At 32.0% G+C, this 26,190-nt stretch overlaps 1 protein-coding gene across 2 annotated transcripts in view; it reads left to right on the top strand.

Annotated features, from left to right (window-relative positions):
* Positions 1 to 26,190, top strand: part of ATRNL1 (attractin like 1) — a 784,866-nt gene that overhangs the window by 327,562 nt on the left and 431,114 nt on the right. For both annotated transcript variants that reach the window (XM_072805187.1, XM_072805188.1), the window contains exon 25: positions 23,608 to 23,669. In XM_072805187.1, coding sequence (XP_072661288.1) covers positions 23,608 to 23,669 — 62 coding nt within the window. The remainder of the gene's footprint in view (positions 1 to 23,607; positions 23,670 to 26,190) is intronic.

Raw genomic sequence — 26,190 nt, 5'->3', positions numbered from 1 at the left:
GGAACATCTGTTCTTCTGTATTTCATATAATAGTATTTGGTTATAATGGTGACCACTGTCAAAAGAGGTGTATTGCAGTGATTTGGAATGCATTGTATGGTATATAAAGTAATTCTTGGAATATTTTTTTCCACACAGAAGTTTTTCTTATTAGTAAGCCATATAACAGGATATTATTTCTTTGTTGTTTGTGTATTATTTAGCATATCCATTCAGCTTCCTTGTGATTGTTTTTTACATGATATATCTTTTTTCTTATTATTATTTTTTCAACTTGTATTTTTCAATCTAGATTGTGTCTCATGTGGATAGCAGGTAGTTGGAGTCTGGGTTTGTTTTTATTTTTGTTTTGTAAATCCAATGTCACAATCTCTGCCTTTCAATTGGATTTTTAGTCCACTGATATTTAAGGTTCTGATATAGTTGAATTTATGTCTACCATTTCATTTACTGTTTCTTGTATGTCTCCTATCATTTTTGTTCCTCTGTTTCTCCTTTACTGCTTTCTTTTGGATTAAGTCAATATTTTCTAGTGCAGCATTTTAATTCACTTAACTGTTTTTCAGTAAGTTTTTTATTTTCAAGTGGTTGCTTTAGGGCTTACCATTTATATGTTAACTTACCAGAATCTACTGCAGATTTAAACTAAATTCCAGTGAGGTATAGAAATTTTACTGTTAGCTCTATTCTATATTCCCTCCTTTTGTGCTGTAATTATTAAATATATTATATAATCTATATATGTTACAAATCCAATATACTGTTATAATTAGCTTTATATAACTTTATGTTTGTTAAAAAGCTGAGAAATGAAAGGAAAAGAAATGTATGTTTATAGAGTCTCTTATAAAAACCTTCCTATTTGTCATTCTGGTTCTCTTCATTTGTTTTTGTGGATTCGAGTTATGATCTAATTTTTTTTACTCCAGTATACATTTTCTATTTGCCTTTATTGTGAAATAAATTACATTTCTATATATTATAAGCCTAACATTATTGTTATATACATAGTTTTATACAATTGTTTTTCAAATCATTTAAGAGAAAAAAGAAGAAATATTCATCTATGCTTTATTTTATATATTCCTACTTACACAATTATCTTTACTGGTACTTTTTGTCTATCATTTGAATTACCATCTGGGTCAATTTCTTTCAGCTTGAAGAAATTATTTTGGTATTTCTTGTAAGGTGAGTCTGATAGCAACACATTATTTAAGTTTTCATGTATCTGGGAATGTCTATTTTGCCTTTGTAAAAAAAATAGTTGACTAGATATAAGATTCTTGGTTGACAATATTTTTCTTTAAGTATTCTGAACATGACATCCCACTGCCTTCTGGCCTCCATTGTTTTGGATATGAAGTCAGATATTAATCTCATTGAGATCCCTTGCATATTCTAACTCATTTTTCTCTTGCTGGTTTCAAGATTTTTGTCTTTGTCTTTCAAAACTTTACTATATTTCTTGTTTAGTTTCCCCTTGTGTTTATCCCATATGGAGTTTATTGAACTTCTTGGATATATAGATTAATGTATTTAATCAAATTAGGGAAGTTTCGGCAATTATTCCTCAATTCTTTTTTCCCTGCTACTTTCTCTCTTCTTGTAATCTTATCATACTTGTGTTGGCATACTTAATAATATTCCACATTTTTGTGAGGTTCTGTTCATTTTCCTTCATTTTTTTTCTCTTTGTACCTAGGACTGCATAGTATTTCTTGAACTATGTTTGTTAACTTTTTTTTTTTTTTTTTTTTTTTTAAGGGCAAATCTACTGTTGAGCTTTGGTAGTGAAATTTTCATTTCAATTACTTTACGTTTAACTTCTGAATTTCCATTTGATGCTTTTAAAAATAATTTATATTGATTATAGTCTTTATTTCATGAAAAATTGTTATTGCATCTTTTTTTATTTACTCCTTTCAGCAGTTTTCCTTTAGCTATTTGAATATATTTGTAATAGCTTCTTCGACATTTTTGTTAAATCCAATATCTGAGCCCTCTCACAGATTTTGTCACTTGTTTTTTATTCTGTGGATGGGTTACACTTTTCTGTTTCCTTGCATGTTTTGTATTTTATTGTTGTTTTTGTTAAAAACTATATATTTTAGGATATTTATTATGTCAGCTTTGGTTACTATTTTCCTTTGTTGTTTGCTTGTTTATTTGACTTGGCTGGACTATTTTAATGAAGTCTATTCTGCAGTGGGAAGCCTGTGACCTTATTCTCCAAAGGTATTGCCTTGGCATGGGTGCAGTCACCATGGCTTTTACATTGTTCTCTTTGAGTGTCTTACTCCCTGACCTCCCTACTAAGCTCTCTGCTACATTTGGTATGTAGCAAATATACATTTGGACTCACAATTAGCTGTGAGTCTGCACTAATTTGCCACTGATTTGCCACTGATTGATGTGTTGTGTTCAACAGTGTCCAAGAGCATTAATTGTTCCACATTTCTGATCCAATTAAATTTAAGCCTGAGTAGTTTTAGGGCTAGTTGTTATTTCTCATCAACCCTAGGTAGGCTTTCATTACCTCTTTTTCTCTTGTTCTCTCTGATGAACTAGCTAGCCTATTTTGTAATATGTTGCCCTGAATGAAAAGAACCTGAAAAAAGAAAAAAAAAGAAATATTAGCAAGTTAGGAATAGAGGGGAATTTTTTCAACTTGATAAAGAGAACTTTTTAAGAGTATATGTCTATACATTGTCAATGAACATGTGGAAATTGAAATGAAAATCACAATAGTATTTATAGTTGCTCTAAAGAAAATGAAAGAAAATGAAATTAAATATACATTTAATGAAACATGTATAAGATCTGCATGAAATTATATATACACTTAATAAAACATATACAGGTTCTGAAAATTATAAAACGATGATGAAAGATATCTAGGAAGATCTAAACAAATGGAGAGACATACTGTATTTATGGATTGGAAGACTCCTCATAATAACTACACCAGTTCTTTCCAAACTGTTCTATAGGTGTAATGCAATTCCTATCAATATCCCAGGAAATTATTTTGTAGATATTGGCAAACTTATTCTAAAATTTATATGGAAAGGAACAAACCATAGAATAGCTAATACAATTTGACAAAGATACGAATTATAAGAATTACTCTTTCTTATATTGTCTTACTACATAAGTGCAGCAATCGAGACAGTATAGGATTGGTGGATGAACAGACATATAGTTCAGTAGAATGGAATAAAGAATCTAGAAATAGATCCACAACAATATATTTGACTGATTTTTTACAAAGGGGCAAGAGTATCTCAATGAAAAGGATAGTTTTCTCAGCAAATGGTACTGGAACAATTGGACACATATATAGGCCAAAAATGAACCAGAACCTAAACTTTATACCTTGTACAAATATCAACTCTAAATGAATCATATACTAAAATGTAAATTTAAAGCTATAAAAATTCTAGAAAAGAAAAAGAGAGAAAAATCTTCAGAATGTAGGGCTGAGCAAAGAGTTTTTAGACTTGGCACCAAAGGCCTGATTTATTAAAGGAAGATTTGATTAATTGGAGTTCATCAGTATTATAAACTTGCCTTTCAAGGGCCCATATTGAATTAAAATACAAGCTATACAAATACAAGTGTATAGCTTGTATTTTATTAGTCATATTTCCAAGAAAAGACTAGTATGTAGAATATATGAAGAACTCTCAATACTCAGAAACCAAATATACTGATTAGAAAATTGGCCAAGACTTTGAAGCAAATCATATAAAATTGCTAAATGAACATATTAAGAGGAGTTCAAAATCATTGACTGTCAGGGAAATGACAATTAAAACCACAATTAAATATCACTACACTTAATCAGATGAGTGAAATAAAAAATGGTGATGTACTAAAAACACTCAAGGATATGGAGAAACTAGATCACTCATACATTTCTTACAGCATTATAAGATGGTAGAACTACTCAGGAAGATAATACATTAGTTTCTTATAAAACTACATATAAAATTATCATACTATTGTACTCTTGGCTGTTGTACTCTTGGCCGTTTATCCCACAAAAGTGAAAACTTGTGTTTACACACCTGTTCACAAATGTTCACAGCACCTTTATTTGTGATAGCCAAAGACTGCAATCCTCTTTTAGCAGTGGAATAGTCAAGCAAACAGTGGTACTTACATACCATGTAATAATTCTCAGCAATAAAAAGTAACAAACTATTGACTCATGTAATATTTTGGGTGAATCTTTTAGAAATTATACTGAGTGAAAAAAAGCTGGTCTCAGTGAGCAACATATTGTATGATACCATTTAGTTAATATTTCTAAATGATGTAATTTTAGAACTGGAGAACAAGTTAATGATGCCTAGGAGTAGGAACCATGGTGGGTAAGGTGAAGCAGAGATGGGAGAGAGGTAGATATGGATTTTACATGGCATCACCAGGAATCCTTGTTAGTGTTGGAGCTATTCAGTATTTTCACTGGTGCTGGATGAACCTACACATGAGATATAATTGTGTGGAACTTAATACACACATAAATACGTACAGTATAATTAGGGAAATATGGGTAAGATAAATGTTAATCTCTGGAGTGTTATACCATAGTTATGCAAAATACTATTTTTAGGGTAAACTGGATAAAGTAAGGTATGTGAGTTTTAAGTGGAAGGGTTTTCTTTATATCACTTCTTACAAAAGCATGTGAATATATAATTATGTCGATAAAATTTTCAATTAAAAATTATCCTGCATGAAGTGGTAAAAGCCATTATCTATAAATGGTCAAGGAGTTGATATTTCAAAAAGGGCAAACTGAAACAAATGTAAACATCTATTAGGATTTTGGTTCACTTTTCTATGAATAAGAGTTAATGGTATTTTACACCACAATTTGCTATACCTTTTTGCCATGTGTATATATGAGCTGAACATAGTTCCATAGCCAGAGAAAGGTCTCAGTTACAAATACATTTACCTGATATGAAGATTCTATCATTCACTACAATGTAAATTCTGAGAAGTTATGGGCAATGCTCAAATAGCAGCATAGTGCTAGGGAGATGAAAATTGGCTCACAAATCCAATATTCTTCCTGCCAAGGAGAAGAGTCATTGGCAGATGCTCTAAGCTTTTAATTGTGTCTCCTTAAATGCTGTATCCTATAAATAAGATCACAGCAGATAGCCTCAAATTATTTCATTCCCTGATTTGATCAGAGTGATCAGTCCTTTTTTATTTTTCTGAAAAGTAGAAGAATCTTCATGGAAGAAACTAGGATCCACTGTATCTGCTATTTTTGATACACAATATCAAGTAAAGGATCAAAAGTTCCCAATTATTAGAAGAAATGGGAATAAGAGATCAAATCCAAAAGGAAAAAGAAAAGACTACAGAAAAAGATCCCAATGGTAAAGAAGATTTTATTAGTTTAAAAATATCTGTACTTAATATCTTCAGGAAAAGGGTTAACAAAAATGATAACTTTTTAAAAGAAATATAATTTTTAATAATAAGAATCAAATGGAAAAAAGAATTTGAAATAAAATTAAAATCATCAGAATTAGTTTCTCCATATATGGGTTTCACAGATTAGACCAGAGGAAGAGAAATATTAGAATATAGTTGTGATAGATCGCATTATTGTCCAAGATTCTTCACCTTTTTGGTAATTACGCCTTTTTTTTTATTTTGTGTGATTTTACAGTTTCTTGTATTAAAGTTGTAGAGTATATTTCTCATCTTTGGCTTTGGGTTTGGACAATTGTCCTGCTTTTGTTAATTAAGAGACTGAAGTAAGGTATGTGAGTTTTACGCCTAAAACTTAAGAGAGCTTGCATGTTTCTACTTGCCCCCCTCCCATCTCTGTGAGAAGTTCATGGTCAGACCAGCCTATTTGTCCCAGTGCTGACAGGTGAATTCTCAACAGAAATCATTACCCAGGAGAAAATGAGCTACCTCTTAATGTGCCAAAGTAAAATATCTGCCGGGTATAAACAACAAAAATATCTTCCACTTCATGGTCAATAAAGACATTTTCAGTCAATATTTGAAGGGACAATATATTGGCACCAAAGAAGTAGAGGACCTTAAGCGAAAGAAAAATAATCTCAGATATAAACATATAAAGATGATAGTGAAGAATAACTGAATAAGGAAACTTAAGTAAATATTGACTCTATAAAAAGTAGCTCAAGGTGCCTGAGTGGCTTAGTTGGTTAAGTGACCGACTCTTGGTTTCAGCTCACGTCAGAAAGTTTGTCTGCTTTTAATGACAAACAAGAGTTTTTCAGTTAAATAATATTAATTATAGCTAACATTAAACACTTACTATACATTTTGTATAACATGTATTATCTTTTTGAGTAGTGAAACTACTCTAAGATAGTGTATTAGTCAGAATTGTAAGATGGTCCACAAGATTCCCATTGCCTAATGTCCACACCCTTTATATACCTTCCCTTAAATATGAAAATGATAGAAATTTTCATGATTAGAAGATTGACTTCTAGACTCCTTGACTAGAAAAAATGGTGGCTTTCCCCCTCTTGTTCATGAACTTTAGAATTTCCTTTTTCTGCTGTCTTTAAAAACTATACATTATTCCAAATAATAGCAAATCAATCAAAGTTATAAACTCTAGAGAATTAGCTAACCCCTTGAGGGTTAACTCAAGGAGTTAACTCCCTTGAGGAGTCTACTATACAACACCTAGCATAATACTGATAAGTTAGACAGTAATCACTCTTTTTTTTTTAAGATTTTATTTATTTATTCAGGAGAGATGCACAGAGAGAGACAGAGACACAGGAGAGGGAGAAGCAGGCTCTTTGCAAGGGGCTCGATGTGGGCAGGACCCCAGGATCACACCCCAAGCCAAAGGCAGACAGACATTCCACCACTGAGCCACCCAGGTGTCCGAGAATAATCACTTTTGCCTATTTCCAAGTTTTTACAATCTTCACTGATATTGCTACTTAGACTACAGTAGTTCTGTTTATCTCATTGCTCTTTGCATTATTGTTGTCACGTATTTTTGTTCTACACATATGTTAAACTTCATGAGCTACTTTTTATTTTTTAAAGATTATTTTTGAGAGAGACAGTAGGGGGAGGAGCAGAGAGACAGGAAGAGAGAGAATCCTCAAGCCAACTCTCCACTGATCACTGATCATGGAGTCTGACACAGGAGTTGATCCCAGGACCCTGAGCTCATGACCTGAGCACTATCTTGATTGTGCTTTAAAATACTTTATTCCAGTCCATTTTCTTTACCATTCTGAGATTCTTTATTTATTTATTTTTTTTATTTTTTTTGAGATTCTTAATAATGTTAAGAATATTAATACTAACATCAGATCACATTTCTATTTCTCTCTCCCATATCTCTAGGTTTTCTTTTAAATTTTCTAGTTTTTCTCTCCCTCTTCCTCCTCCATCTGGTCTTCCAGGATGCTAATTTGTTCTATTCATATATCTATTCTACATTTTATTTCATATATTTTATTTCTAAATGTTATTTATTTACTTAGTCATTTATAATTGAAGTATAGTTGACACTCAGTATCATATTAGTTTTAGGTGTACGACATAGTGATTTGACATTTATTATATACTTTATGAATTGCTCAGCCTAACTGGAGTTTTCTCATTCTCCTTTCACATTACTGCTAATTTCTCTTATATTTTTAATATATACTCTTTAATATAATTTGAAATTCTTAGGCAAATTTTTGGGCCTAGAGCTATTGACTATTCTGAAAAGTACTGCATACTTTTGATGTTGCAAGGATGTTGAAAATTTCTAAGATGGAAATCTTCAGGTCCCTAGAAAACTATTATTTCTAAATTTATACAAGCCCAGACCTTTTTTAGAAACATCTAGTGTTTTTAGAAACACTGTATGTCCGTATCCAGCTACTTTCTTGATCTGCCCACTTGAATATATAACAGGCATTTCAAAAACTAACTTGTCCAAAGATATACTCTATGATCTATTCACAAAATCTTGCTTGATTTTACTGTACTATAAGCATATAGAAGATAGCCAGTTCTGGTTGCCTCATGGAATAGGGACACTAATAAACTGGGATATATCCAGAAAAGGTGAACTATAGATGGAACTATAGATGAAGAAGATGTTATGAATTGTAACTTTTACATGGAATAGAATTTCTATGGAAATCAGTCAGATGTTATGGAGAAATAAAATTCAGTTTAAGACAAAATTTCTGATGAATAGAGTTGTCCAAAAAAATGATTTGCCAGGCTTAATAGAGCATTCCACTTCCAAAACTGAGCAAAGGCTTTATTATAGTCATAATATTTTAGAAAAGATATATATGACTTTCTGGCTATCTCTAATACCTCAAGATTCGATAATCTTATAATTACACTATAAGGTTTTACTTTTAAGGTTTTAAATAGATGAAATTTTTATACCACTTAGTTATTAGAATGTAGTAATTGATATATTTGATTTATGAAAACTTTCTTTTTGAGGGGTTGAATTTAAATGATAAAAACAGTGAAAATTATTTAGTTTTAAATGTTCTCGTATGATTAGGAAATGAGATAACTTAGACTTATATTTCAGCTTGTCACATGGGACATTATTTTTTGGCAAAATCATTTTATGTCCTCTTTTCTGGCTCTCACTCCCTTCCATTAGTACTTTAGAAACAATGGTGGACAGAACAACTGATGTTATTCTGGAGGTAGCTAGCTGTACCTTGTTTGCAAACAGAAAGAGAATTGGATTGTTTTATTTTTCTTTTCAGCGTTCTCCTCAACATAATTGAGATATAAACTGTAAATTTAAGGTGTACAATATGTTTTGATACCTGAATATATTGAAAAATATTTACCAAAATAAAGTTAGTTAACATATTCTTCACCTCAGATAGTTAACCATTTTATCATTGTTGTTAAGTGAGAACGTTACTCTCATAGCAACTTTCACATCTGAAACATTTATTCAAAACTGAGTCCCTTAGCTGGCAGCCAGGGCCCCTGCAAATCAAACAAAAAGCTTTGGTATTGCAAAAGGAACCATCAACAAGATAAACTGGCAAACCTACAAATTGAGGGAACATATTTACAAATCATGTACCTGATAAAGGGTTAATATCCAAGGTATTTCAAGAACTCCTACAACTCCGTAAAAACCCCAAACCACCAGTTCAGAGGAACTGAATGGATAATTTTCCAAAGAGGACTAACAAGTAACCAACAGGTATATGAAAGGTACTCAGTGCCACTTATCATTAGGGAAATGCAAATCAAAACCATAATGAGATGTTAACTCACAGCTGTTAGGATGGCTGTTATCAAAGATGAGAGAACAAATGCTAGCAAGGATGCATTGTTGATGGGAATGTAAATTAATATAGCTACCATATATAACAGTATAGATGTTCCTCAAAAATTTAAAATAGAACTACCATATGATTCAGCAATTTCTTTTCTGGATGCATCTCTGAAGAGATAGCTACACTGTTATATTCATTGCTGCATCATTTACAGTAGCCAAAACATGGAAACAACATAGTATCCATCAACAGATGAATGGATGAAGAAAATGTGGTATACCTATGTATACAACGGAATCTAGCCATGAGAAAGAAGGAATTTTGGCCATTTGCTACACGTGGAAGGACCTTGATGGCATAAGGCTAACTAAAATGCGTCAGAGAAATACAAATATTGTATGATCTTGTTTATATGTGAAATCTAAAAATATTGAACTCATAGAGTAGAATGGTGGTTGCCATGGGCTGAAGAGGGGTGGTGGAAATGAAGGCATGTTTGCCAAAGGGTACAAACTGAATTGTAATATGAGTAAGTTCCAGGAATCTAATGTACATCATGGTGATTATAGTTAACAATGTACTGTTACGTACTGAAAGTTGCTATGAGAATAGTTAATGTTCTCATAATGACAACAGCAAAATGGTAATTATGTGAAAAGCTTCTTTTTTAAAACATTTTATTTATTCATGAGAGGCAGAGACACAGGCAGAGGGAGAAGCAGGCTCCATGCAGGGAACCCAACATGGGACTCAATCCTGGGTCTCCAGGATCATGCCCAGGACCAAAGGCAGGTGCTAAACCGCTGAGCCACCCAGGAATCCCCTGAAAAGCTTCTTATTAGAGACTTTGGAGCCATTGTCACTTGCACACTTTGTTTTAAGTAGGCAGTAGATTTTCTGTAAAATTAGATTCATGAAATAAAAATAGTTTAATGCATTTTGAGTATGTAGAAGTAAACAGTTTCAAATTTTTTTTGGCAACTAATGAACTGGATATTATCAATTAATATGGAATGTTACATATACATTTATATGAAATATTTATTATAAATGAATCTTTAGACATGGGGTAAAAGTAAAAATAAATGGAAAATTGTTTAAACTGATTTTATTGTATAAAGATCTTGACTGAAATAATAGTAGTTATATTACATTTTCATTAAAAGTTGTACTTTCTCTTTTTAATAATCTATATTTTAATACAAGTTATAATATCAAGTCTATTTTTGTTCTTTACCTATCTCTTGTCCTTTTCTTCAGTAATCCCATTAAATTTCAAAAATATTTTAAAATTATTTTATTCTATAAAATATTTTAGGTGAACAATGTGTCAGTGAGTCCTTGTGGTGTAAAACCTGCATGTAGGTAAAGATTGTGATAATTGTTAGGTTAAAGGGAAAATTATGACCTATCATTCTGAAATCATTTTACTGCCAAAATCCACTGACTCAATGACTTTTTTTAACGTTTATGAAAGTACTTGAGGATTTTTATTTTACTTTCTTTTAAGTATTGTACCAAATTTTTTCTTTTACTTCCTGTTGCTGAGTTATATGTATTATAAAAGTTTAATTCTTATAGCATCATAAATTGTATACTTGCTAGTGGAATTTTAGAAATTAAGAAAATGATTATTTTTTTCTGTCAGATCACTTACCACAGTAGGAAATTTTGAGTAGGTGACTATTTATACACAATTATTCAGACTTTAATTTGGCCATTGAGAACTTTTGCCATTTTAATACATTATCTGATCAATTTATATATTTAAGAAGGCTGTTTCAATTTAATGTAAATCATTCTAACGTCAAACAAATTTTTTTCATTGTCTTCAGTAGAGTATTTTATAGATCACCAACCACGTTAGCATTCAAATATCCTTACAAATTTTGTGACTGTGAGATATATACCAGAAACATTAAATGATAGATATGTCAATAATCTATTAATTAAACATGATTTTTTTTCTTTTGAAATGCTAAGAATCATGCTACTGAGTTGATGTGCGTCACTTCCTAAAGTGAGATCTTATTTTGGTAACATTTATTCTTTATGAATTGTAATGCCATGCAATTGAATCTTGATAATAAAAAAGGAAAAATTACTACATAACTGCAATGCAAATAACTTGAAAAACACAAAGAGTGCATTGAGCTTAAGTACTTTGTATTCTCCTACAATAGTGCTACTCATCAACACTTATACATCACCACTTAAATTAAATTGAATTAGATTGAATCTAAATTACCTGTTTCTGAGTAAATGGGATTTCGTAATTTACTATTAAGTCAATCTGCAAACTGATGTCATAATTTAGATTTGATTTTTTTTTTCTATGAGAATGATGCTAGGAATCATTCTTCAATTTGCAATTCTAATTTTCATAGTAGAGTAGGTACATCCCCTTACTAATAATGGTTAACTTATATAGAACAAAATAGGAAAGAACAGAATCCTAATGCTGATGTCTGTAAATTTTTATCAGAAGTCTATTAGCATTTTTGAACACAGAAGATGAATCATTTGAGCACAAAATAAGTTTGGAAATCTACTGGATATGTAGATATTAAAGAAAAAGGAAGTTTGATCTTATGCATATGGTTTGAAAAGTAAATGTTATCACACAAATATGCTGATATAGATGCCCTTATATACGTTTTTCTCAAACTATCCCAAAAGCCCAATTATTTTCTTTCCCCTCCTCTTGTTATTATTGTTATTGTTTTACTTGTCATTTTCCAAATTGTTATAAACTTGAGAAATTTACCATATATATTTTCAATGTTTTCCTTTTTTAAGCTTCAGTTCTTCCTTTTTTTAAGATTTTATTTATTTATTCATGAGAGACATAGGGAGAGGCATAGAGGAAGATGTAGGGTCCCAGCAGGAAGCCTGATATGGGACTTGATCCCAGGATCTGGGACCTTGACCTGAACTAAAGGCAGATGCTGGACCACTGAGCCACTCAGGCACTATTTACTTTATTTATTTATTTATTTATTTATTTATTTATTTATTTATTTATTTATTATTTATCTATCTATTTAAATTTTATTTTTTAAAAGATTTTATTTATTTATTCATGAGAGAAAGAGAGAGAGAGAGAGAGAGAGGCAGAGACACAGGCAGAGGGAGAAGCAGGGAGCCTGACATGGGACTTGATCATTCCCTGGGCCAAAGGCAGGTGCTAAACTGCTAAGCCATCCAGGGATTTCCCCCCCTTTTTTATTGTAAATATTTTATTTATTAATCCATGAGAGACACAGAAAGAGAAGAAGGCTCCCTTAGGGGAGCCTGATGCAGGACTTGATCCCAGGACCCTGGGATCACACCCTGAGCCAAAGGCAGATGCACAACCACTAAGCCACCCAGGTGCCCCAAGCTTCAGTTCTTTTTTCATTAAAGTAGGTTGACATAAGTTCAAGAATTGTTAGTATTGGAAATTGTTAAATAAATTTTATTCATTACTTAAGTAATATATCAATTTTACTAATCAGAAAGTATAAATCTGAGGAATATGTAAAACCATACCTAAGAAAACATTCTTCTAGAGACAAATGGAAAGATTTATGATAGCAACAAAATTAAGATTGTTTGTGATAGGTATGGGTGGTTCAATGAAGGAAGATATATCAAGTTGACACAGAGCTCAGTTTCACAACCCTGAGATCCATGACCTGAGCTGAAATCAAGAGTTGGCAGCTTAACTGACTGGGCCACCCAGGCACCCCTACACACAATTACATATATTCATTTTTATTTATTTATTTATTTTTAAAAATAAATTTATTTTTTATTGGTGTTCAATTTACCAACATACAGAATAACACCCAGTGCTTATCCCTTCAAGTGCCCCCCCAGTGACTGTCACCCATTTACCCCCATCCCCCGCCCTCCTCCCCTTCCACCACCCCTAGTTCGTTTCCCAGAGTTAGGAGTCTTTATGTTCTGTCTCTCTTTCTGATATTTCCCACACATTTCTTCTCCCTTCCCTTATATTCTCTTTCGCTATTATTTATATTCCCCAAATGAATGAGAGCATATAATGTTTGTCCTTCTCTGATTGACTTACTTCACTCAGCATAATACCCTCCAGGTTCATCCACGTTGAAGCAAATCTTGGGTATTTGTCATTTCTAATGGCTGAGGAATATTCCATTGTATACATAAACCACATCTTCTTTATCCATTCATCTTTCGATGGACACCGAGGCTCCTTCCACAGTTTGGCTATCGTGGCCATTGCTGCTATAAACACCGGGGTGCAGGTGTCCCGGTGTTTCATTGCATCTGTATCTTTGGGGTAAATCCCCAACAGTGCAATTGCTGGGTCGTAGGGCAGGTCTATTTTTAACTCTTTGAGGAACCTCCACACAGTTTTCCAGAGTGGCTGCACCAGTTCACATTCCCACCAACAGTACAAGAGGGTTCCCCTTTCTCCGCATCCTCTCCAACATTTGTGGTTTCCTGCCTTGTTAATTTTCCCCATTCTCACTGGTGTGAGGTGGCATCTCATTGTGGTTTTGATTTGTATTTCCCTGATGGCAAGTGATGCAGAGCATTTTCTCATGTGCATGTTGGCCATGTCTATGTCTTCCTCTGTGAGATTTCTGTTCATGTCTTTTGCCCATTTCATGATTGGATTGTTTGTTTCTTTGGTGTTGAGTTTAATAAGTTCTTTATAGATCTTGGAAACTAGCCCTTTATCTGATACGTCATTTGCAAATATCTTCTCCCATTCTGTAGGTTGTCTTTTAGTTTTGTTGACTGTATCCTTTGCTGTGCAAAAGCTTCTTATCTTGATGAAGTCCCGATAGTTCATTTTTGCTTTTGTTTCTTTTGCCTTCGTGGATGTATCTTGCAAGAAGTTACTGTGGCCGAGTTCAGAAAGGGTGTTGCCTGTGTTCTCCTCTAGGATTTTGATGGAATCTTGTTTCACATTTAGATCTTGCATCCATTTTGAGTTTATCTTTGTGTATGGTGAAAGAGTGTGGTCTAGTTCCATTCTTCTGCATGTGGATGTCCAATTTTCCCAGCACCATTTATTGAAGAGACGGTCTTTCTTCCAATGGATAGTCTTTCCTCCTTTATCGAATATTAGTTGACCATAAAGTTCAGGGTCCACTTCTGGGTTCTCTATTCTGTTCCATTGATCTATGTGTCTGTTTTTGTGCCAGTACCACACTGTCTTGATGACCACAGCTTTGTAGTACAACCTGAAATCTGGCATTTATTCATTTTAAATGCAAAGTTTTATGAATTCTGGCAGTCATACACAATCATATAATCTTTTTCATAATCAAGATTGAAAGTTTCATCAGCCAAAAATTTTCTTTGCATACCATTGCTGTTAATCATCTCTCACTGACCCCAGACCCTCATAGAAAACTGATCCACTTTCTATCATCATAGATTTGCCTTTCTGTGCTCCCTTTGGGAGCACATATATTAAGATTTACCTTCCTATAATTTTTATAAAATGGAATTACATACTGTGTATATGTTTTATAATATATTTGAGATTACTCAAGTGGATGTCTGTGTAAACATTTGATTCTTTTTTATTACTGACAATTTCGATGGAATGGTTATATAATGATTTATTTATTCACAAGTTGATGAATTTTGGGGCTTTGTCCAGTTTGAGGTGATTATTAATTAAACCACTATAAAGGTTCACATATAGTTATTTTTGTGGGTATATGTTCTCATGTTATCCAACTAGATCATACAGTAACTGTATGTTTACTTTTCTAAGTAACTGCTAAAATTGTTGTACAGTTTTGCATTTCCATTAGTAATGTATGAGCATTCTAGGTGCTCCCATCTTCAACAGTACTTGATATTGTCAATTTTGTTGTTTTAATTTAGGTATTCTAATTTATGTAAAGTGGTCATTTGTTGTTTTTAATTTTTCCTAAAGACTAATGATATTAACCATCTTTTCATGTGTTTAGTTTGCATTCATATATTTTCTTTGGTGAAGTATCTGTTCCAATCTTTGCCCATGTTTTTATGGTTTTGAGATTTCTTTTTATATTCTGGATACAAGTCCTCTTAAGATGTGCATTGCCGTACTTTCTCCCAGATTATTTTTTTTCTTTTTTTTTTTTGTTCTGCTAATTCTCTTCAAAAAAAAAGTTTTTAAAATTTTAATCAAATCCAGTTTATCAGTTTCTCTTTTTTAATGGCCCATGTTTTTGATGTTGTATATAGGAAATCCTGGCCTAAACCAAGTAACAAAGATATTTCTCCTGTGATTTTATAATTTTTAAAATAATTTTACGTTTTATATTAAGGCCTATAATCCAATTTGAATTTTTTTGTATGTTTCGATGTGTGATCTGATATTTAGTCTTTGCATTTGGATATATAATAGTTTCAGCACCATTTATTAAACAGAATCCTTTCTTCATTGAATTATCCTCAAACCTTTGTCAAAAATCAAATGATTCTGCTTGTGTACATTTATTTCTAGATTCTTTGTTCTGCCCCATTCAGATACGTGCCTGTCTTTTCATCAGTTCACTTTTCCTTCGTCACAATAGCTTTTTTGGAAGTTTTGAATCAGATAGTGTGACTTTTTCAGTTTTGTTCCTCTTTTCAAAAATTGGTTTGGCTATTCTATTTTCTTTGCCTTTCCTTATAAATACTGGAATCTCCCTTTTTAAATTTCTCCAAGAAATCCTTCTGGGATTTTTATTGCAATTGCATTGAATTTATAGGTGAATCTGGGGAGAATTCTCATCATAATTCTATTAAGCTTTGTAATTCATGACTACAGTATATCTGTATCTAGGTCTAATTTGATTTCTTTTGTTAGTATTTTGTAAAATTCAACATACATGCTTTGTGCATATTTTATCAGACCTATAATGAATTTCATAGTTTTTTTGATACTTTTATAAATTGTAGTTTTTCACTTCTATTTTCAATTGTTTATTGTTAGTATGTAGAAATGAAATAGATTATTGTAACTTTAATTTGTATTCTGTGAAGTTACTAAATTCATTTATTATTTATATTAGTTTTGAGAATTAAAAAAATCATGGTGTCTGAAATTAGAGTTTTATTTTATTTCTTCCTTTCCACTTGTTTCTGATTTTTTTTTCTTGTTTTTTTTTTTTTTCCTTGTCTGATAAGAGCTTCAGTGTGGTAATAAGACATTTTGAAAGCAGATATTCTTTTTTTGTTTTAAAGATTTTATTTATTTATTCCTGAAAGATACAGAGGAAGAGAGAGAGGAAGACACAAGCAGAGGGAGAAGCAGGCTCCACTCCATGCAGGGAGCCTGATGTGGGACTCGATCCCTGGTCTCCAGGATCACACCCTGGGCTGAAGGCGGTGCTAAACCGCTGAGCCACCGGGCTGCCCCGAAAGCAGATATTCTTGCCTTGTTGCCAGTCTTAAAGGGAAAACATTCCATTCTTCACCATTAATTATTATGTTAGCTAAATGTTTTTCAAGAATTTTAGAGAAGTTTCTTGGATATTATTTTACTGATAGTTTTTGACATCAATAGTTGATGTTGAATTCTTCCAAACTTTTTCTGTACCTATCGGAATGATTTTCTGCTAATTCACTTTTAGTCTTTAGGCTTGGTAAATTACATTGATTAATTTTGAATGTTGAACCAGTTTTGCATTTTGGGATAAACCAAAGGTGGTATTGATTTATTATCCTTTTTATATATTGCTGGAGTCCGTTTGCTAGTATTTATTGAGGTTTTATTCTCCTTCTATATTAATGAAAAATATTTGTGTCTAGTGTTTTTTTTCTTATAATTGTTTGGTTTTCTTATCAAGATACTGCTGGTCTCACAAAATAAGTGTTACTAAAAGTGTTATTTCCTTTTCTGTGTTCTAAAAGAGGATGTAGACATGATACTACTTCTTACTTAAATATTTAGAATTCCCAATGAAGTCCTATGTTTATAATTGATTATTTTGTTATTTTAGTTGTGTTGCTCCAGGGTTTTATTTTTTTATTTTATTTTTAAAAATATTTTATTTATTTATTAGAGACTCAGAGAGAGAGAGAGAGGCAGAGACACAGACAGAGGGAGAAGCAGGCTCCAGGCAGGGAGCCTGACAAGGGACTCAATCCGGGTCTCCAGGATCATGCCGCGGGCTGAAGGCGGCACTAAACCACTGAGCCACCAGGGCTGCCCGCTCTAAGGTTTTAAATGAGAAATCTAATGTGCTTAATAGTTACATAGTTACAGTACTACTTAGGTTATCTATTTTTCCATAAGAGAGCTTTATCATGTTGTGTATTGCAGTGAAGTTTTCCATATTGTCAAGGATATTGAATTTATGGGCATTAGTTTATTTGAAAAATTATCTTATTATCCTTTTCATTTCTGTAGGGTCTATGGTAACGTCCCCTCTTTCATTCCTGATATTGGAAATTTGTGACTTCTCTCACTTTTTTTTGCTTGATCTGACCAGAGGCTTGCTAATTTCGTTGATCTTTTAAAAGAACCAGCTTCTAGAAATAAATATTAATTTTATATATATATATATATATATATATATATATATATATATATACACACACACACACACACATATTCCTCTATCTGATGAAAGCCATCCTAAAAACATGTGCAAATATCAATATGAACTCATGGTTAGCTTAATACAGATACAAATGTTTATATGTATAGATATGTATATATGCACATGTTAGTAAACACACTATACTAGGAAGGCCTAAAAACAATGATACCATAGTATCCACAAGCAAACCTACTGTCTAAGGTTTGATTTTTAATACCATTATCCAGTAAAGAAACTACTTGGAAGAAATGGTTGATTCATGTACTAGGGTAGCAAATACATAAGCTAATCCTGTAGTATTTTATAGTGCCAGAAAGTAAGGAAGTATTAAAGCAAAAAAAAACTAAGAGGAAAGTTAGGCAATTATTTGCTCTAAGAAGAATTAAAACCATTTTTTTTTAAAGATTTTGTTTATTTATTCATGAGAGAGACAGAGAGAAAGAGAGGCGGCAGAGACACAGGCCAGAGGGAGAAGCAGACTCCCCATGAGGACCTGGATGCGGGACTCGATCCTAGGGCTCCCTGGGATCAAGCCCTGAGCCAAAGGCCAACGCTCAACTGCTGAGCCACCCAGGCATCCCCCATTAAATTTTTTAAGCAATATTCAAGAAATTATAATCAGAAATTTGTGTACTATTTATGCAGAATTGTCTGGTATGTTCATTCCACATGTTTGTTTTTTTTCCAGAAATAGGTTTTATTCTTTTAAAAATCATTCATTTTCCATTTAACCCTGTATTTTGAAATCTTTCTTTATAAGGAATTTACATATTATTACATTAATAACTGTCATGTTAATTATCTAAAGGATGCTTATGGTTATCTGGAATAGATAGATTATTGTGGTGGATTTTATCCAGTAATAGCTAACTTAAGCCCCAGTTTGCTTTTATTTATTTAAAAAATTGGATAAATAAAAATCTGTGATCTTGAATTGCTTAGCTGAAAAATAGCTTGCTTTGGCGTATAGTTGACCAACTTTCATTATGTAAGTATGCTTTTATGTCAGCATTTTGAAAGACTGTGATCCAAACAATGTTTTGAAGAACTTCTCCTTTATTTTCAGTTTGTTAAAAGAACTTGATAATTTCAACACATCCCTTTATATTTTCATTTTTATTTATTTCATATTATATCAGAGTTTATTTATGGCAAGCTGACATTTTGCACAAACACACCAATTTGTCCTTCAAATTAACATTTTTTTCTCTCTTACAAATTCTGACATTTTGTGGTAAATATCAAGCTATTAATCTACTTCTCTATCCAAAGGCATTTAATGCAGCTTTCAAGTCACAAACTCAAAACGTTGATCATTATTATTAATTAATGAAAAATATAACATATCTTAAATTCAGGTTTTATATTTTAGACATATGAATTTGCATGTAAGATCAAATGGTAAAAATATATAATCATCATCACTATTGCCATAGATTCAGCCAACTCAGTTTTTAGTATGTCACTTAATTGTTTGGGGGCTTTTTAAAAACATGGAGGAAATTAGGATATTTTGAAATTTTACCATAATTGGTCTCTTGATTTTGATTAATTTTCTTTGAATAATTATTGGATGACTTGAATAACATCATTATAGAAACAGGAATTTCAATGGTGCATTTATGCTGGCTAAAATTTAAAACTGACTTTTAATGCACCTTGTGTAAACTTCTTATATTTTTCATGGGAAAGACCACAGAACCAAAATGGAACATATTGATTATCTGTAAAGGGCCATGTTCTAGCAATGAAATCAGCCAATAGATTAGGCCATTATAGATTTTAGGTTCAGAATTGTTTTATATCCTCAGGAGGTATACTCTGAGAGACACTACAGAGTTAGGGTGTTGTTATTGTTATTGATTTGATTCACTGTTTTCTAGATAAAATTGGCTAAATGATCACTCTTTTAAAGCTGTCTCATCTGTTTTTCCACTGGCTTAAAAAATAATATTTCAGGCAATATAACCTATTTAGTTGAGAAGATTTCAGTCTGATGTAATTTATCTTCTGAAAGAAATTTCTAGAAGCCAAGATAGTTAAAAATGTTCATTGTTGAAATTAAGAAGCTGAGGTAAATATACATGTTAAGAAATCATTTGTTACTTTGATTTCAAAATATTGTAGCTAAAGTCATAAATGGTATATCTTATAAAATTTTTCTTTGACTAAAAATAAATAAAAACATTTTTATATAAGGAACACACATTTTCTGTAACTTCTGAACTTCACAGTAAATATCAATTTATAAGGAAAAATGATATTTCATTATGTATAATTAGCATATAATTATAGTATATATGATTACTGGTTTATAAAACAAATTCAAATAAACAATTTAAAAATATTTTTCAGAATAACATCGATGCCTGTTTCGTCTCATGGCTTATATGAAGTCCTAAGGATACTCTTATGCCAAATTTTGCTATTCAGTATATTCAGTTATTCAGCAAACATTTATTAAATGCTTGCTATGTACCAAATGCTGTTCTAGGTATTGGGGCAGTGCTATGAACAATATGAACAAGGCTATTATTCTCATGAAGCTTACATTTTAGTGGAGAAAGACATTTTAACTAATGATCAACCATTAAGATAAGGTAGTTTCAGACTGAAGTGTAAAAGAAGTAGGTTCAAGAGACAGCACCTACTTCAGAGAGTGTTTTAGAGAAATGTGTTATTTTAGGTGAGATCTGGATAATAAGGAGCCAGCCATGTGAAGACAAATGCTCAACATCACTTAAAATGGTTCCCCCTCTCTGTCTTCTTATTCCTTTCCCTGTGGGCTGTCCAGTTTCATTGGAAAGGGCCTAGAACTGCTGGATTCTGTTCTAAGTAGAGAAAAACTGAGGACAGCCAGATACATTGAATCTAATGCTATGTTTTATATTTCTCTGCTACTCTTACCTTTCCTCCTGTCTCTTCTCAGCACTTCCACATACTTTTTAGACACCAAGGAGTGGATTCCCTGTCTTACATATGTAAATATAGAAAATAAGATACTTTCTAAAGTTAAGTATAGTTGACACACAATATAATCAAAATAGGATGCTTTTAATGTTTTTTTCCCCCATTAGCACTTACCAAGTTCTAACACATTATATAATTTATTATTATTACTGTTTTTGTCTGCGGTCATCAGCACCATTAGGAATTTTGATGTTATTTTTCACTGATACATCTAAGAACTTAATATGGTATTCAGAATATAGTAGATATGAAGTGAAATATTTGTTGGATGAATAAATTGGCACTTTATATGAGGGAATTTGCTTGAATTAGTGTCTGCTGGGCCTTATTCATTGATAATACCTAATCATCCTTAGATCTGCCTTCCATTTCTAACATCAGTCCAATCTGATTATTACATCTTTGGCTGAGAATGAACTATCTGACATAGTGTTTTCCAGAGGCTGTCTCCTGTAGAACTTCCTATAGAAAGTCTCAGGGGGAGAAAAATGTTAAAAGATTTTCACAACACTTTGTCCTGCTGACTCTCCTTTTGAACAAATGAAATGGAATGCTTTTCAACTTGGAGCTCTAGCATCCAGATGATATGCTGAGTACAGAGATTGCTTGTGCTAAGTCTGCATTTACTCTTGAGTGCATTTATGTTAACAGATTAGTTACTTTAGGGCATAACTTGCTTCTATTTTTAAGGCAGTTTGAATTTCAGATATAGTTTCTGACAGAGACCTCCCCCATCAGTTTCTATGCCGTCATATACTCCTCATTGTGAAAGGTAGTAGAGTATTATCTGTAACAAAAGTTGGTCAAGGTCTCCAAACAGTACTTTACTTCTTGTTCAATCATCACATTGCAACTTAATTTGTGAACAACTGCAGCTATCATTGTGACAAATTAGAAAATGTGTTAATTTGGAAAGTCTAGGTGTCTCATCACCCTCTGGTAGTGGAATCCCAGATTATCCTCTACATACAAGCTGGAGTCAAAATATCATTCATATCTATTATGAAAACTTTCTTCTTTTCTTTTATATTAATAGGTATAGATAGGTAACATAATTGAAGTTCATGGTTATAAATTGGAGACTCTTCTTTTAATTACTACTTTATTCAGATATTATTTGGGAAAAAGTAAGATATTGTAGATATTTTCATCTGTGTCAGTGTTTCGCTTATTTGTCTCTAAACATGATTTTTGTTCCAAGGTACTTAGTTATGTGGACGCAGAAAGGGTAATATCTGTTTCAAATGTACTCTCATGGATAGTCACCTGGGGAGAAAATTCATTTGTATTTTTTCCACTTAAAAAGATATTTTTTTCTTAAATCTTTTAAGACATTTTCACCTATAACCAATCTCCTACAGCAATTATCTTTCCTCAGTCTCTGTATAAGTGCTTTGTAATTCTTCAAATGCTTAGAAGCTTTTTGGAAATGAATGTCACTATATTTAAGCCATAATGTATATGCCAAAAATTTAACTGTCTTCTCAACTGACTATACTTCTTTATTTTATATAAGAAATACTGGTCTTTCTTATTTAAAATGCCATTTAAATTCCTTAGTGTTACTTCTTCGCAATGAAAGCTGGGATAATTGTAAGGCTCATCTCTTTCGTTTTCCTTTACTCTTGGATTATATCTTTTGTCCAATGTCTGATTTTTTTTGTGTGTGTGATATACTTTGTATAGTTTTCTAGTTGTTTAAGGGAGGCGATATTTCTCATCCCTGTTAGTCCATTTGTACTGGAAATGGAAATTCACTTCCGTGTTTTTGAATGATCTTCATAAAAGATTATTAAAGGAAAAAGATTTCAGTAACTTAGTGGTTTAGCTTCAGCTATCTGGGAAAATTCACTTATGTTGACCATTGCTCAATACATGATGTAAAAGCATAAAATATTTATTATACCTACTATATGCTAGGTATTATGGCAAGAATTTTTATTAGTTCAGTTAATCTTTCCTCTAGCACTGTGAAGTAGGTACTTTTATTATTACTTTTCACATTTAGGACAACCAAGACATAGATAAATAATTATCCAAAATATTTATACCTAGTAAGTGAAAAGGTGATTTCAAAATCAGAAATTCTCTATTCAGATACCGTATTATTGACTAATATACCTATGTAGTACTTACTGAAGAATTGTGTTACAGTATAGTCTCTATGTTAGCAGAAATGTAAAACAACTTTACCTTATTGGCTAGTTTCACCTCTCAAAAATAATTTCTTATTAACATGAAATTGTAAAATGAGCAACATTTTATTTTTTGAGTAGAGTATAATAAAATAATTGTATGCATGCTGCATGCAACCTCTCTAGACAAAAATATATGGGGAAAAACATATCCTGTTTCTTTAATAGAGTTGAAATTTATTTTTCTTTTGGCATACAAGAAATTATTAGTTGTATTAATAGAAAATGTGATCATTATTCAATGAAGAATCTCATTTGCATATTTTAGTTAGGCACATTTAATATGTCATAGGATTGCACATGAAACTTTGCCTACATTCTTGAGGTAATTTTGTAATAGTTTTTAAAAACCATTTAATGTAATAGCCTATATAGAAGTGCTCATTGACGGTTGTTAAATTTGTTAGGTGTACTAGATGAAGTTCTAATTTCAGCGTATATGATTTATAATGTAGTGATCCAAATCCTTTGATGGTTTAAAAATATTGTATGTACAAATGCCATGAAACATCACCACCAATACTGGAAAAGAACATATATTGAGTAGGTTTCAAATTGTCTTTTATTTTGATTTTTCAGATTGCATTCTCACAACATAATACAATCATGGATCTTGTGCAGTTTTTTGTCACCTTCTTCAGGTAATTTGCTTTTACTGACTTTGAATTTATTAAACCTATATTCTGATAATGTTCTACCAATCTGTTAGGTAATTTATCAAATCTCTAACCTTGAATATAAGTGGTGTGTCTTGAATAGTTTTATATGCTTAAATATATACTATACAGCAGAGGAAACATACTTGAAATATATTTTTCAAGATGATTTTGCTATTGTACTATTTAATTGCTAATGGAATCAGTGAAAAGAAGATGATAACTATGTTCCTGTCACATAAGTAATTCATTAATGAAATTAGCAATATATTCACCTTGGATTAGGTATATCTTCTAGAATTAAATAATTTCAATTATTTGTTAGGTAATTATCATATATGTTTAGCAATGTGCTAAAAATCTGTAAGGAATGTATTTTCTCTCCTCAATGAGCTTCAAATCTGGAAATACTATGATTTTGAATAGAGCATCATTCCCTAGAACATTAGTTATCTGAGGTATTAGCAGTAAGTTCATACAAAGATTTTATAATTAAACAACTTTGGAAAATAGGGCTCTTTTAGTTTGTTTATAGCTGATATTACTTCTACCACTGACATTACAAGAGTTTTTTTTTTTTTCTTAGAGTTTTCACTTTTTTTTCAAAAAAATATTTTATGTTTATTCATGAGAGATGCAGAAAGAGAGGCAGAGACATAAGCAAAGGGAGAAGCAGGCTCCCTGAGGGGAACCTGATGTGGGACTCGATCCAGGATCCTGACCTGAGCCAAAGGCAGCTGCTCAACCACTGAGGCATCAAGTTGGCCCTCCTTAGAGTTTTTAATGTGCTACTTTGTGATGTATCTTTCTAAAGGAGAGGGTAGAGTTTGCAGCATTTCCCAAATTATAAAAATTCTTTCCAGGGAACATCTATTATTATTTCCATAGGATGTAAATAAAGAAACATTGGATTGGGAGAAGTGTGTCAGTGATAGATAACACAGATGTTATGTTATCTTAGGTCATCTGGATAGGAAGGGATGTTATTTTTGTTAATATGATTATTGTACGTACAGGTTGTACTGGTCCACTGAGTGCCTTTATGTGAATTAGACAAATGTGTTCTCCTTTGGCAGACATAGCCCTAGATCGTAGCATACAGCTTTATAGAGTGCAGTATGAATTTTGACCTCCACTTACCAAATTGGCTGAGTTGCTTTGTACTTCATGAAGAAACCTATACAACCCAATCCTTGACATAGATGATATGCCAAGCACTTTCTTAAGTGCCAAAGTAACCATTATTGGTTATCTTGTCTAGACACCCATACAATACTTGAATTCCTATTACCTTCCCCACAGGGTCAGGAAACATTTTCTATAAAGAGCCAGATAGGGAATATTTCAGGATTTGTGGGCTATACCATCTCGGTTGTATATATGCAAACCTGCTGCTATAGTGCTAAAGCAGATATAGCCAATAAGGAAGCAAATGGGAGTGGCTCTGTTCCAATAAACCTTTATTACAAAAACAGCTGGTGGGCTGAGTTCTGCCTGTGGACATAATTTGCCCAACCCCTCATCTAGCTTATGCCCGAATGCCTTTAATGATGAAAACATGCCATCTCCTGAGATAGCATTTTCTATCTTCAGATAACTAATTGTTCTTTGTAATTGAGATGAAATCTGTCTCCCCATAATATCACCTCTCATTCATCCATATGGTTCAACACAGAGCAAGCCTCATCTCTCATCTCCATCTATATAGCCCTTCAGTTTCTAAACTTTTTTCCAATTTACATATTCCCTATTTCTTTATCCTCTTCTGTTATCGAAACCTTTGTCATGTTGGTCGCTTTGCTCTGAAAACAGTCGTGTTTGTCTCTTTCCCTTTAGAAGTTGTGATTTCCAGAATTTAATGCTATCAACATATTAATCACTAAGTATGTATGCATATTTTAAATTTGTCCCTTAAAAATGAAATGAGGAAACAAATATATTATGTTTTATGATTTTGTACTTCTGAGTATAAATGGATTTTGAGGCTCTTTATTAGGTTATAGAATGTTTTTGGAAAGTATTAGAAGTTAGAATAAAACAAGCATTATTAAAGCATCAAAATAAAACTGTTTTTTGATGCAGAAGAGTATGGATGGAAATATATTGAAAAGTTCAACTCTGTATAAAAATCCACAAAATTGAATATATATGTAAATTATTAAATGTTTAGGGTTTTATTTTAAGCTTTTGAATTTGTATGCATATTTAAGTTCAATAGCTTTTTTATTAACTAAAAGAAAGCTAGTGTTAATGTGTTCCATGTCTTAGAGATGATCCTATTTATTATGTTGTCATCATGGACAAAGTGAAATAAAATATTCTACCTGTTGTGTGAGATAAAATATATTTGATGTGCTTTTTTGTCATTTAAATTTCTTTCAGTAGGAAATGTAAATTAGATTGTTTTAAAATTATCTCATTGTTAAGAAAAAACATGGATAGACTATTTTAAAGTTTTTTTTTTTTTTTTTTTTTTTTTTTTTTTTTAAATAAAGCCACTGCTAAA

This window comes from Canis lupus, chromosome 29, assembly GCF_048164855.1.
Source record: "Canis lupus baileyi chromosome 29, mCanLup2.hap1, whole genome shotgun sequence".
Classification (NCBI taxonomy): Eukaryota; Metazoa; Chordata; class Mammalia; order Carnivora; family Canidae; genus Canis; species Canis lupus.
The sequence above is the reverse complement of the archived record's forward strand: the minus strand, read 5'-3'. Positions and strand labels throughout refer to the sequence as shown.